Source organism: Pagrus pagrus (assembly GCF_965226575.1).
Source record: "Pagrus pagrus genome assembly, chromosome: 22".
Lineage (NCBI taxonomy): Eukaryota > Metazoa > Chordata > Actinopteri > Spariformes > Sparidae > Pagrus > Pagrus pagrus.
Window position 1 is genome coordinate 15,955,208 of NC_140204.1, and position 13,006 is coordinate 15,968,213.

A 13,006-nucleotide genomic window follows, 5' to 3' on the forward strand; every position below is an offset into this window, starting at 1 on the left:
TAGCTTTGTTAAATCAATTTCTGTCCAGCTACTGAATTTGCGGCGAGCCCACCTTTTCATTTGATTCAAGCCTTTATACAAGTTTTCATGGAAAAGATTAAATAAATTGATGACAAGGACTGAAGGACATACTTTAGTTAAGTAGTTAGTTCAGTATGTATGAAGTACAAACATTTTCACTAACTGAAAAGATCTGTTTTTCCATTTAATGTACTCAAGATATCCTGCTGTATATTTACATTCTTAGATATTGTAACCTTTTAATATGCAGTAAAATCACAGTGGATGCAGGAAGGTTTCAGACCCATTAACCCACCTAATATAGATATAGATCTTAATTTAACCTGAGAGTGGAGATTCACTTTTTAAATAACAATATATGTAAAGAAGGTTCTGGCATTTTAAATGGTTTAGTTTGTTCTGCAAGTGCTTACTAGGTAAGCTGTTAATACATCTTGATCCTATGTATAGCGGTTAGATCTTTGGAAATCTATTGGGTAAATACAATTTTGGCATTTTCTTCTGTTATGAGGAAGATGAAATTAGAAATCTATAAAAGGTTCCTGGTTAATCTTGTAATATAGTTAGATTTTTATAGAAAACCCACATTATTGACTTCTACTTCTAGACACAAGTGCCCCATGACCAGTTTATCTGTAGATTAGTCTGGCTCCGGGATTAGAAGTCTGGATTACTTCTACTTTAATGAATGAAAAAAAACAAAAAAAAAAACATGTACTGAGATAATTAAACACAATTATAGTAGACCCCAACAAGAGGATTCAGTCACAATACTGAAACAGACATGGGTTAGTGGGTAGCTGTGACAGTGAAGTATTGATTTAACACGCACATTTAAGACTTACTTTATGATTTATCTCAAACAACAGACAGAACTTTCTCAATCCTGCAAATCAAATATGTTAACTTCAGGGAGACGGTAAAGCAATAAATATAAACCCCATAAAAACAATCTAATTTCTTCACTTTTTGAGACACAGGGCTTTCAAACTGCACCCTTGAGGAAACAAACACACAAAAAGACCTTTCACACCAACTTTCATTGGCTCCTACGTTTCTGCAACAGCCGAGCTTCACGTGTCTTAAGTGACAGATGTGATGGATTGGGAAAAGCTGCCAATTTGCGGCATAAAAATGCACCGGCCGCCTGTCAGGTTACTGAGGAGCAGATGGGTTAGGGGGTCTAATCGAGCCAGAACTGAGTTAAGCCGGACTGACGGCAACTAGTGGCACTAATAAAGATGAAGTGAGGAAGGACGACTTGCATTGATGCTTTTCGTAAACAAACATGGAGAGACAAAGAAGAGAGAAAGAGGAATCTCGGCATCTGTGTGTCTGGTTAAATGACAGTGAGGTTTTGGTGCATGGATATCCATGAAAGAAAGGTCGGAACGGAGAGGGAGGTAGAGAGAAAGGGAGCAGGAGACAATGGGGAAAAAATGCACATAACATGGCAGATTAGGATGCCTGAGATGGGGGTAGACGGAGATCCGCCCCATGCTGAGACCTGAAGGGGGGAGGGGTCTCCGCCTGGTCAGAGAAATCCTTCCTGCAGGGGTCCATTGTCTACAACCCACGGCTATGAATAGAAAGCTGATTACAGCAGTCAGCATTTTGTATTCCATTGCAGGGGTGCCTGTGGTTGATCACCACATGTTGCCATTTTGTCTGATGTCTCCCCCCCTGTTATTTCATCCTAAACACAGTTTTTCAGTAAAAGGCTTTCGCTTGCCTTTTAGCTCTAAACTGCAGGCTGGAAGTGTTTTCCTCTCTTCCACATCGTGCCAGATAAAGCAAATCCTCCCTCTCCCCGTCTCAAAATGACTTGTCTATTATTAAAAGCTTTTAAACGAAGCACTGTGTTGGCTGACTACCAATTCCAATGCCTTGTTGCCAGGGAAACACATACCCGTGGTCTCAGCTCTCCTTTTTTTTTCTCCCTCCTCCCCAGAGGCTCATATTTCAAAACTGTCAGCAACCTCATGCGCTCACACTGCCGCCTTTCAGCTAAAAGCTTTTTGTGCTGCCAGTGGAGGAGCAGCATGGAGGGGAAAGGAGAGCGGATGGGAGTGGTTAAGAGGAGAGGGAGGGAAAATGAAGGGCCTCCCTCACTGTTGCCAAGGCAACTTGATGTCACGGTGACATCACATGCCACTAAAAGCTTTTAACCGGATTCCTCTCCTGCCTTAGGCCCCATTTTGAGTCCTCTTTCAGCTAGGCTAGGGGGGAAGGGCACAGGCAGGACGGTGTGTGTGCCTTCTTGCATATATCACTCCCCTTGCAGCAGATTCAGCTTACAGCTCTTAGCACTGTAAAAGACTTTCAAATTCAACCTCTAAAGATCCTACCTCTGCAACCACAGTCAAGAGAACTGTTTCAAAAATGGCATCAGAGGATGGGTTCAGCTACCTAATGCCAGGCCACAGTGAGAAGCACAGGCGGGCCCCAAACTGGACCGACGGTGAAATGAAAGCCCTCCTGTACGTGTGGGAGGAACACCACAACGAACTGAAAATGAGCAAGAGGAACGCTAAGGTTTACGAGAAGATGTCCCAGAGGTTTTTCCAGCTGACCGGAGAGCAGCGTTTCAAAGAGGAGATCAAGATGAAAATCACCAACATGTCTTTCCAGTACAGGCAAGTGCACCAAATCCAAAGTTATGACCTCAATCTCCAGCTGTTGCATGGCTTTAAACATTTATTTTTGATCCAACAGGCGTTTGAAAACCACGGTGGGTGAAAGTGGGGAGACTCCGGACTGGCCGTATTATAAGCCCATCGAGAAGATCCTCTCCAAGCCGCTGGAGAACGGACGGGTGAACTCGCTGGAGTTCCAGGCCTCCACTGCAGGTCCCTCCACTTCCTCCCAGTCCACAGACAACCTGGTGCCCCTCTCAGAGGAGGGGATGATGGGATTCCTGCCAGAGTACACAGGCTCCTCAGATGAGATGGAGATAAAACAAGAGCTGGACTCTTTGAGCTCCGACAGTGAGCACACACAGGGATCCAGGTAACAGGAACTACACATGACACATGTGGTGAGGGTGTGTAGCTATGTATGCGTGTATCATTGATAAAGGTAATGACCTTTGTATTCTTTTGTTTGATGGAAGGGATCCACCAAAGTAGTTCCTCCTCAACTCAGCTGACATACTGGCCTTAAAAGGCTTTACTCCGTAGTGTTTCCTGTTGCATGGGTCATTTATTGTATTTTACAATAGAACGTCAGGAAATATATTTGGAAACACAAGATTCACATGTTCTTCTCCATCTACCATCTGTTAATAATTACCTCTAAGTGACTATAATGATTTACAATTTCATTAATATGTGATTTGAAAGTAGCTTAACCACACCTAATCACGAATTCCACGAGAGTCAAAAGCTTACCTGGGTGGCAGTAACTGCTACTCAGCTAAGCTAGGCTAGTACCTTATTAGCAGGAGTAGTTCAGCTGTTTTTGTTCTCCATGACTGAGGGTAAAACAGCTATAGCTGCTGCCTTCTCTGTGTGGGGTAACAAACATTATTGCCATGATGTTAGTTTATCAAAATTGATATATTTCAATGACAGGAAACAGCTAACGGAACAAATGAAGTAGCCTAACTTTAGCTTTAGCACAGGCTTTTCCAAAGGCTGGAAGTGTCTGGTGTGTAGCCTAGTTTAGTGTTTGGTTTGGTGTCAAGCTGTATTTTTACACACTGTTTTCATTGAAATTATACATTATGAGACAAAGAAAGGAATGAGCTTTAGCCAGGGCTAACATTGTCGTGTTGTTCTTTAGCTAGCTTTAGCTTTTGCTCTTGTTTTAGCTGTGCAGTTGACTGTTTGGTTTTAACTTTTTTTTAGATCCAGTCTTAACTTTATACTTAACATGCAGTAACTTCATTTTGGCTTTTGTCGGGCAGTCTAGTGTTAGAACAATGCCAATAGAGTGCTGCAGGGATGATGTGTTTTTGTAGACTAACCCCGAAGTAAACATCGGCAAAAAGCATACAGGATTTTTTAACTGGATTTTGGATTATTGCAGAAAATAAGCTATGTGGCAAAAACAAGTTTATGATATTTACACACTTCAGCAAGATAATCTTCACAGATGAACACCGCAATTTTTGGAGCATAAATTACATCACTAGAAGTAAAAAGCTAAAGTTAGGCTATAAAGAAACTAGCCTACATTGTGGTTGCATGATTTCAAGGTCACTACCACTTACACTATGCTATATTATAAACTGATCAATCTACAAGTTGTATATTTAAAATTAGAATAGTTTGCAACAAAGGTCCTCCTTCAAAGACGGTCTACTGAGTAAATGAGTCTCTGTGTCCGGCGTAATGATGTTTAATGTGCCCATTAACCTCTGTAATCTCATTTAGCCTCTTGTTAGCAACCGCCTCATCTGACACATTAGTGCTTTTTAATTCAAACATGGGGTATGTGTTTTATATCGTAGAACAAAATGTGAAAATATTTTAAGCTTATATCAGACACAGACCTTATTTCAGGCAGTTCACCAAAAATCCATTCAGAAAATCCATTAACTGAGTTGCAGGGACCTGACATTACAGCACTCTATTTAGTTTATTTAGTGTTCCATTGCTTTTAAAATACTTCTGGTACTTTAGTTTGATGTTTAGATGGTAGGACCAACGATGACCTCTCGAGCCCAGAGGTGATCTCGTATTACAATATGCTACCTGCTCTAAATGGTCCATTCTCTGTTCGCCCAGCTCACACCCTACGTCAGCCAGGAAAAGGCGTTCAAACAAGCACCTGTCCATAAAGAGAAAGAAACTGCGGGTGATGCAGGCCATGTTGCATCAACAGAAGAGGTCGAGTCGGGCCATAGAGGAGACGTGCAGGGAGGTCCGTCGAGCCATGCACCAACAGAACCTCCTCCAGGTCCAGTGTCTGCAGCTGCAGGAGCGTATGATGAACCTTCTGGAGAAGATGATCCAGCCTCCCTCCGCCACGTCAGCATCATGGGGTCAGGGCGGGGTCAAAGATGCAGGGAAGCCATGAAGTGTGAGAGTTATGGTTGTCTGGAAAAGATCATGGCCTCACCTATAGCCTCATTGAAGCCAAAATACAAAGGTATATTTATTATGGCTTTTAGTTTAACATTGAACATTGTTAAAGGTGTAATATGCAAGATTTTAGTTGAAAACATTTGAAAATTTAAAAAAGTGGAAAAAATAGCAATTTTGACATCATGACATCAATGTATTGTGTTCTAGGGCTATCCATTGATGTTAGCATGCTAACCAGCAAGCTCCAGCCTGTCCTTTCCAAAGCTCCTGTGCACACCAGCACTACCCTAGTGCTCTGAGCTCCCTGTCTGGACTGCTAGAGGCACGGCTTACCGAGCTAACTAGCTAACGGCAGTGACAGTTAGCAGGAGTTAGCGGTTACTCTGGTAAATTGCCCCAGCCTTTTTGTTTTGAATAGGATTTAGACAGTTGGCCAAATCTTACATATTGCACCTTTAAGGTTTATCATGTTGCATATGTCAAAGTACCGTATAGATCTTTTCACCGGTATAGAGAGTTAAAAAAATATGCTGTTACGATTTCTGAAGGTGTCATTAGCCTGAAAATTGTTTTTGGATGATGAAGATGTTAATAACCATAATGACAGTGCCACTTAAGTATCTACCGTAAATCAGGCTACAATTTTTCAGAGTTTGCATTTTGAGGATAATTGTGTTGTATCTTTCTTGATTATTTGTCAAGTACCCATTCAAATCCCAGTGGGAACAACAGCCTTGCAAAAACGGATGTATCTTATCACTTCATCATTTCTCTGTGCCAAGATGATTCCAAGTTGGGAAGGTTTGATGCCACAACAGGGCAGTTAGTAGCATTATGAACCAGGAGTTGAGGCAATAATCCCTGCTGTTATTGAAGTGATAGGAAAGGAGCTGTCAGCCCTTAGACATGTCTTTTTTGTGCTCAATAGCAGTTCTCCTCAAGGTACAATTTCTGCTTTCAACTGATTTAACTGTTCAAGGTGAAAATCGTTTCAGTGCAATAAATAAAAGTCTGACGTGTCCATTAACTCAACTTAACTTTCATTCGTATGCAGGAACTCCAGATTGTGTGTCACTGTGACCACACAGATAGGCAAACTGCCCGCACACTAATTGGCAGATGAGTACAAACCACATATACAGTATTTAAAGGGGCACTTTGTAGTTTTGGAGAAGAAAGTCAAACTTTCAATAATAATGATGTAATAGTACTAACTCAGCAATATTAATCTTAAACAAACAGGCTGTTTTCAGACAAAAATAAGGTACGAACACTGTTTGAAGCTAGAGAGGTGGCAGGGTCCGCCAAATGCAAACAAAGTAAAACGATATGGAATTGTCCTTAAAGGTCAGTTTGTTTATTCAGTTTATGCAGTCATGAAAACAAAGCGAGTGTGTTTTATTTCCTCCCTAAAACTACATAGTACACCTTTAATCTTGTGTGGCATTGTGCTTTTAGGATCAGATATAGCCTGAATGCAAACTTCATGACAGAAACAGATTGTTTTGTCCCCTGAGTGTTCAATACTTTAATATGTAAAGATGTACTGTTCTTATTTGCATTCCTGCTGAATAAAACAACACACAGTCTACACTCATGCCTTGTCGTTCATTGTCGCTGCGGGGTAATTATTGAAATGCACATTACACAGAAGGTAAGGCAAGATGGAGCCGAAATCTTAAGGTCTTTGCCTTTCAGCCTATTTTAAGAGGATTTGGAGAAACTGGGGATTAAGTTAGTTCCACCACACTGTACACCGACTCCATGGAAGTCACTTCTTCATGAAAATGCAACACAGTTTGCTCAAGATGTACGCCATATATCATCTGATACGTTGGTGTTTTCAATCAGTAAATGAATAAATAAGCAGTGAAATAGCCTTGGGCTTTTTATCTGTATCATTACATTGTTACATTAATAATCCAGCTTTTCTGCCAAGGTGTAGGCTGCACATGTGTAGTGAAGCCATGTGACAGTGTGTGCAACCGTTGCAGCCCTTTGACCAGAGAGGTATTGTTTACAGACCATGTGCAGAGAGGTCTCCAGTGTGGACGAGACAGGGACGACTCACATGGAATATGTTTGAGGAGTAAAACTGCAGAAAGAGTTAATTCATACGAGGTAAGACTTATATATCCATATGCATTTTAGTTATACTGGGAACTTATCTCAATTAAATGTGTTGATGTGTGTATTGTAATGTAACCTGCTCCTCCGTGACAAGTTCCCGGGGTGTTTACAGAGTTTACAAAATGGCTTCACTCCGAGTCTTTCTCTATTTAAGTGGTGTTTCTTATTTATAAACACGACTCTTTTAAATTCGCTTTGCTTGAGCGCAGAGGTAGAGTGTCAACTGTCAATATCAATATCAGCCAATAGCGTCACTCCACTCGTTTGAATATTGAACGAGACAGGCGTGCTGATTGGCCAGAACGGGACGTCACGTGCTCCAGAGACGTTACGCTGTCATGGTTACAATGAAAGACGCTTTGTGATCCGCCGCGGCGAGTTGAATGGAAGGCGGTGCTCTCGCGCGTTACCATATGGAACCCTGAATCACTGCAGGGACATAATTCACGGTTTCATTCATTTAAAAACAACATGGACGTGTGATGTGAGAAAATGTAAACGTTTGAGCTTTTAGCAGCGTGAGTGGAAACACCGTGAGAGCTTTTTGTGGAACTTTTCGCCCCGAGGAAAAAGGTAATTTTGAAAAGTTGGCGTTAGTCGTTAAATAGCCTCGTTGTGGTGCGAGTTTCGGACGTGTTAACATCGAATAAACTTCTTTAATAACTGACATTTAAAAAAAAAAAAGCCAAACACCTCTACTAGGCTTCTTCAGGTGTGCCTTTTGTTGGAAAACGTTCAACTTGTGTGCTGAGTAGAGTATTGGAACATTTAAAAGCAGTGGTCGACCGAAACCAAAGAGTCTGGTTGTCATTTAAGTGTTGGTGAGCAGGGAGCCAGCTGGCACTGTGTTTTGGGGGAGTGGGTGGGTGGAGGGGTGGTGGATGTGAGTAATTTGCAAGCTGTGTTCGGACATAAAAGCTGTGTGTGTCTTATCTCTGACAGATAATTGCTAAAATAAGATTGATAGCAGCGTTTTACTTGGTTTACAGATTGTTTGAGTAAGATATATATATAGAGAAAAAAAACCACCCTGATTCTTACTTTGACATTCTGTTTTTTAAAAAATGGTCACAGTATGAGAAAACAACTTAATATGATTAATATACTGTGTAATGTAAGAAAAAAAAATCAGAATCAATTTAGATGATTTCTCAATTAACAAAAAGTCTGTTTTAGTGCAAAATTGCCAAAAGATAGCTGATTAAAGCCTCTTAAAACGGAAGATTTCATGCTTTATTTTGTTCCAAATGGCTGTAAATTAAACTTTATTGTTTTGAAATCATGTCGAACTCTGGAAAACTGATGAGTGTTTTCACTACTTTCAACAGACCAATCAATTTTTAATTCACAAGGAGTTTGGCAGATTAATTGATAATGAAAATAACTATTAGTTGTAGTCTAAATATGAGGCTGTTTTACCACAACATGCCCCTGTCGAAAGCTGACTTATTGTGCAATCCTATGTCTTAACTCTTCCCCTTCTTCATGTTTTGTATAATTTGATGTATTGCAAACAAACTGCTTTTCAAATTTTAATCTCACTTTGTGTAACTGCAGGATGACAACAACACAATAGTGTTGGCAACCGGCAAGTGTTTCAGTTCCCGCACACTGGATATCACAGCAACCCACAACAAAGATGAGGATACAGGGACAGCCTGAGGGCGTGAGGAGGCGCCTGGATTTAAATGCAGTCGGTGAGCTCAGGGGTGTGGAGGTCATCCGTGGCCGAGCAGGATATGGCTTTACCATAACAGGACAGAGGCCCTGTCTGTTGAGTGGCATCATGCAGGGAAGCCCTGCTGACCTGGTGGGACTCAAACAGGGGGATCACATCATGGCCATCAATGGAACTGATGTGTCCACTGCTTTGCATGAGACTGTGGTGCAGTTGATTGGCACCTGCAAAGGACCCTTGCGGATGGTGGTGCACACGGAAGGCCGAATCATGGGGAACCCCATCCTGAATGATGCAAAATTTGGGATTGGCCAGAAAAGTGGTGTTTTCCAAAAGGTGGGTGTTCTTCGCACTATCTCGGACGATTCAAGCAATTCCTCCTTTAACTCAAGTCATGTTATGGCTGCCAAACAGAGGCCCGTGTCAGAGCCTGACATGTCACACTGGTCTCAACACTGGAACTCTTTAGCTGAGCAGCCAAGGGAGGAAACCTCCAGAGCGGGGGACACAGACTCAGTGTTTACTGACACGGAAGAAGCTAATCCAGACTGGAGTGTTTTAAACATGACCTTGGTGGTGGGCTACCTGAGCTCCACAGAGCTGATTTTAAACACTACAGGATCAGAGGAGAACTGTTTAAAAGCCATTCGGGAGCGAATACGACAGTTGGGAACAGAGCAGAGTACCCATACACTGGTGATGATGAAGATCATGTTTGACTGCGTCCGACTTTGTGACGACACAGGGGCTGTTTTGGCAGCCTTCCCCACTGAGAACCTGGTTTTAGGGGCTGTGTGTGCTGAAGACCCACGTTTTTTTTGCCTGGTCACTACAGCACACATAATCAATGGCCGTGTACCCGATGATGGTCCTTTGCGTGCCTCTTGCCATGTTTTCTTCATCGACCCAGAGCTGGGAAACCACGAAGACCACTTAGGCATTGCAGGACGCTTTGGCTTCGACTGCACTTCAGATCCAGACGCTCTGGGCTGTCTGGAATTCCCTCAGACTCCCCCAGATGTTCTTCACTTTGTCACAGTCCTGTACAGTGACATGGGGGAGGCTGTGGAGAGGCTTCGGGCCAAACTGGACGCTGAGGCTCAACAGCAAGCCAAGGAGAATGGCAGCACTGGCAAACAAGGCAGCGCCAGCAGCAATGGGGACAGTGGAATTGGAAATGCGTCCCCCCCTGAGGAGAGAGCGGACAGGGATTTCCCTTCCGCAATCCGAAACCACCCCGGGGCTAACCTCCCCAGCTGTCCATGGGATTATCTTCCGGCTGAAGACCTCACCCCAATAAACCTGTCCAAGAATGGCCAAACACTTAATCCAGAGAACAGTGCCAGCATACATTCCCTTTCAGAGTCACTACCTGGGCCTGACTGTCTCACTAGCTTTTATGGAGGTCCCCCACCCAGACTTGAGTTCCAGTTCAAGCCCCCACCACCTCCTCTGCCTCTGGATAAAAAGCCAAACTTCTTTGGAGATCCTCTCAGAGCTAGCCAAAGGTGGTTCTCAAAGCCAAAGTGGCCAAAAGCCCAAAGTAATGATCCTGAGCCTCAGGTCATACCTAACATCAACTGGCCCTCCAGTGTTAGCCTTAGCAACCTGCCTCCCCCCATGAGCCAGATCCCCTCAGACAGGTACCAGTCTGCAGAGGTCATGATGCTCCCTCCCCGAGAGGAATGGACCAAAAGGTTTCTTGAACAGAGAGAGAAACAGCGGAAAGACGGTAGCACCAAGAATGTAAGTATTTTTAGTTTTTACATTTTAAACATGCATCAAATGATTGTGGAAAAAGAGACTTTATGTTTGAATCTCAACCCCAGCCTTCAAAAATACAACAGTAGATGCTCTGCCATTTTTGTTGTTGTTTGCATATCTGAAAAAAATCTCAAATTGCCCCTTTAATTTTTTGATTATAAGCAAAAATATTTTACTCTTGGCTATTACCTTACTTTAAAACTTGATTTGTGTGTAATTTTCTAGATATATCCTTGTTTTTGCTCATACAGTATATATGCTGCATCCTTGCGATTTTTGAAGCTATGTGTTAATGAGAAATCCTTACGCACAGTTGAATAGTTCCATTGTAGACAAGAGCATCTGTTTCTGTACTTCATTCATGTTAACAGGGCGACACAGGAAGTATTAAATGGTCACACGGAGTTGAGTTTCCAGACACTGAGGGGGTGTTAGCAAGCCTGTTTCTGGTGGCACCTAAAATGAAATACAAAACCACTATTTCAACGGTCAATTGGTGCTGAGTGTGAACTGAATTCAGAAAGCACCTGTTGTGAGTCAATGATGTCATTGTCATAAACGTGTGGAGAGAAGGAAACTGACTGTTATAAGCTGTTGTACTCTTTGTCCACAAGATGGCCCTGTTTATCCATGTAGTCCCGGAAACAAGCCTCTTGTATGAACATGTTAGCAGTATCTTAGTTTCTCTCAGCAATTAGTCAGCTTGAATGTGGCCATGTTTTTTTATTAATGCTACGAAACAAAATTCAGGGTATTTCAGGATATGTAAAGTGTCTATTGGATACGATTCGCAAAAAAAAATAGTAGTTTTTAAACTTCCCTTTACAATTTTTACACTATTAACTTCCATTTACAGTATTTAAGCAAATATTTTGCTGTGTTTATAAATCAGAAGTGTTTTTGTATTTGTCCCCCGGCTTGCAATGGATCAGAAAGACGACAATCTTGTACAGGAAGCCAGCCAAATTACAGGGTAGAGCCCATGCCATGCAGCACTAATTATCTGCAATTCTTGAACTCTCGTTCAGACATTAGACAGCCTCTCTAATCATAAGAATAGAGGTGGCTGGTTAAACTGAGAATTTTTTTCAAGAAGTGAAAGGCAGAAAGCGTCTGTCTCTGTGCTGTTGAAACAGGGTTGTTGTCATAGTTCAGGTTAACTTTATGACCAATCTGGATGTTGTCAGAGAGCGCTGTGTGTCATGACTGCCATTATATGTAAATGCAGAAGCTTCAACAGAGAAATCTGTCAAATTAGTACAAGATCTGACATTTCCAAACTCCACCAGACTAACCCTTAAGTCACTTCTCACTTTGGTAATTCTGTTATTTCCCTTTTTGCTTACACTCCATGAGTAAAAGACTGGTAGATGAAAATAGATGAAAGCATGTGAGTGATACTAGTGAAAAAATGTGTATGCAAACTATAATTCTCTTGACAGCTTGACTCCACTTTTTCAGCAAGATGCATTTTGTGTGAGTTTCAAGACCAATAATGACAAGTAAAACAAAAACAAGGGTATTGATTGTGCTGTCAGTTGCTGTGGTCTTTGCGTCTTTGCTCATCCGTCTCTCCTTTATTCTGACAGGGCACCAGGTTTTGGGGTAAGGGTGCTGTCCGTGCTTCTAAGCGCCGCTCTTCTAAACGTCTCAGCCTGGCACGATCACTGGATGACCTTGAGGTAAGCGCCAACTTTTGATTTTTGTTTGTTTTCACCTTTTCATCGGTTTTCCCAGAGGTTGCCGTGCTCCTCTTTCACGAAAGTTGTTTCAAAATGGAACATAATCAGTGGTTTTCTGTGTTTTTTCTCATGTTGATGGGAATTATAATATTCAATAAGTCTGATAGTGTTTTGTATTTGTCGTTCTGATGGGCTTGTGTACAGAACATGCTTCTCTAATGTGGGCATTCGGTGGAACCATCCCCCTTTCTCATTCTGCTCCACTCTCAGCTCTTTTTTAACCTTTCATTTCCGTCGCCTTGAACTCTGCGTTTGCTGCTGCACTTGTGGCACGAGGGGGCTCACAAAGTGGTCTTTGTGCAGGCCAGAGCCACGGACCTGTTTGTTTGGCCTCGCTAATGAGCACTGCTGCACGAACGGCTGAATATCGCGCTCACATTTTGCTCATATTAATGTTGCTGAGGAACTCCCTTTTTCTCCAGTGGTCTCTGCATGCGTGCATTACTCATGCGCGCTGATTCATCTTCACGAAAACACACGCACACTGTTCCAACAGCTCGTATTTGCTCTGAAAGCACACGAAACAGACACAAAAACAAACCAGAATGTGGCGTACTGTATTGTATGTCCATGCATTAGTCACAGTCACACACAGACACACCCACAGACCACACATTTGAGTCAATGAGGCACACCACAGA

General features: G+C 42.3%; 2 protein-coding genes and 1 long non-coding RNA gene across 6 annotated transcripts in view; 2 read left to right on the top strand and 1 right to left on the bottom strand.

Annotated features, from left to right (window-relative positions):
• The first annotated feature begins 1,991 nt into the window (after positions 1–1,991).
• Positions 1,992–7,081, top strand: msantd1 (Myb/SANT-like DNA-binding domain containing 1). Of its 3 annotated transcripts, none has more exons than XR_014621420.1 (4): positions 1,992–2,657; positions 2,737–3,030; positions 4,752–5,115; positions 6,991–7,081. XR_014621420.1 is itself a non-coding variant. In XM_084343998.1 (3 exons), exons 1-3 carry the CDS (start codon positions 2,404–2,406, stop codon positions 5,041–5,043), a joined length of 840 nt encoding a protein of 279 aa, XP_084200124.1. In that variant the 5' UTR covers positions 1,992–2,403; the 3' UTR covers positions 5,044–6,642. The 3 variants fall into 3 exon arrangements, 1 of the variants encoding a protein (XP_084200124.1); XR_014621421.1 differs by lacking the exon at positions 6,991–7,081 and adding an exon at positions 5,259–6,642; XM_084343998.1 differs by lacking the exon at positions 6,991–7,081 and having other exon boundaries at positions 4,752–6,642.
• LOC311251531 lies at positions 5,014–7,331 on the bottom strand. 2 transcript variants are annotated; one of them, XR_014621422.1, is made up of 3 exons: positions 7,258–7,331; positions 7,077–7,146; positions 5,014–5,092 (listed from the first exon to the last, which is right to left on the bottom strand). It is a non-coding gene; the product is annotated as an uncharacterized lncRNA (long non-coding RNA). The 2 variants fall into 2 exon arrangements; XR_014621423.1 differs by having other exon boundaries at positions 5,022–5,085.
• A 226-nt stretch (positions 7,332–7,557) lies between these two features.
• The window catches only part of rgs12a (regulator of G protein signaling 12a), a 40,584-nt gene continuing 35,135 nt past the window's right edge, over positions 7,558–13,006 (top strand). The window contains 3 exon segments of the mRNA XM_084344025.1: positions 7,558–7,754; positions 8,739–10,605; positions 12,213–12,305. Coding sequence (XP_084200151.1) covers positions 8,821–10,605; positions 12,213–12,305 — 1,878 coding nt within the window. The 5' untranslated portion in view covers positions 7,558–7,754; positions 8,739–8,820.

Excerpts from the sequence above, each read along its gene's own strand:
- msantd1 (XM_084343998.1), top strand. The coding sequence starts at position 2,404 with ATGGCATCAGAGGATGGGTTCAGCTACCTAATGCCAGGCCACAGTGAG. Across the intron at positions 2,658-2,736 it reads AACATGTCTTTCCAGTACAG|GCGTTTGAAAACCACGGTGG; the intron begins GCAAGTGCACCA and ends TTGATCCAACAG. Across the intron at positions 3,031-4,751 it reads GAGCACACACAGGGATCCAG|CTCACACCCTACGTCAGCCA; the intron begins GTAACAGGAACT and ends CTGTTCGCCCAG.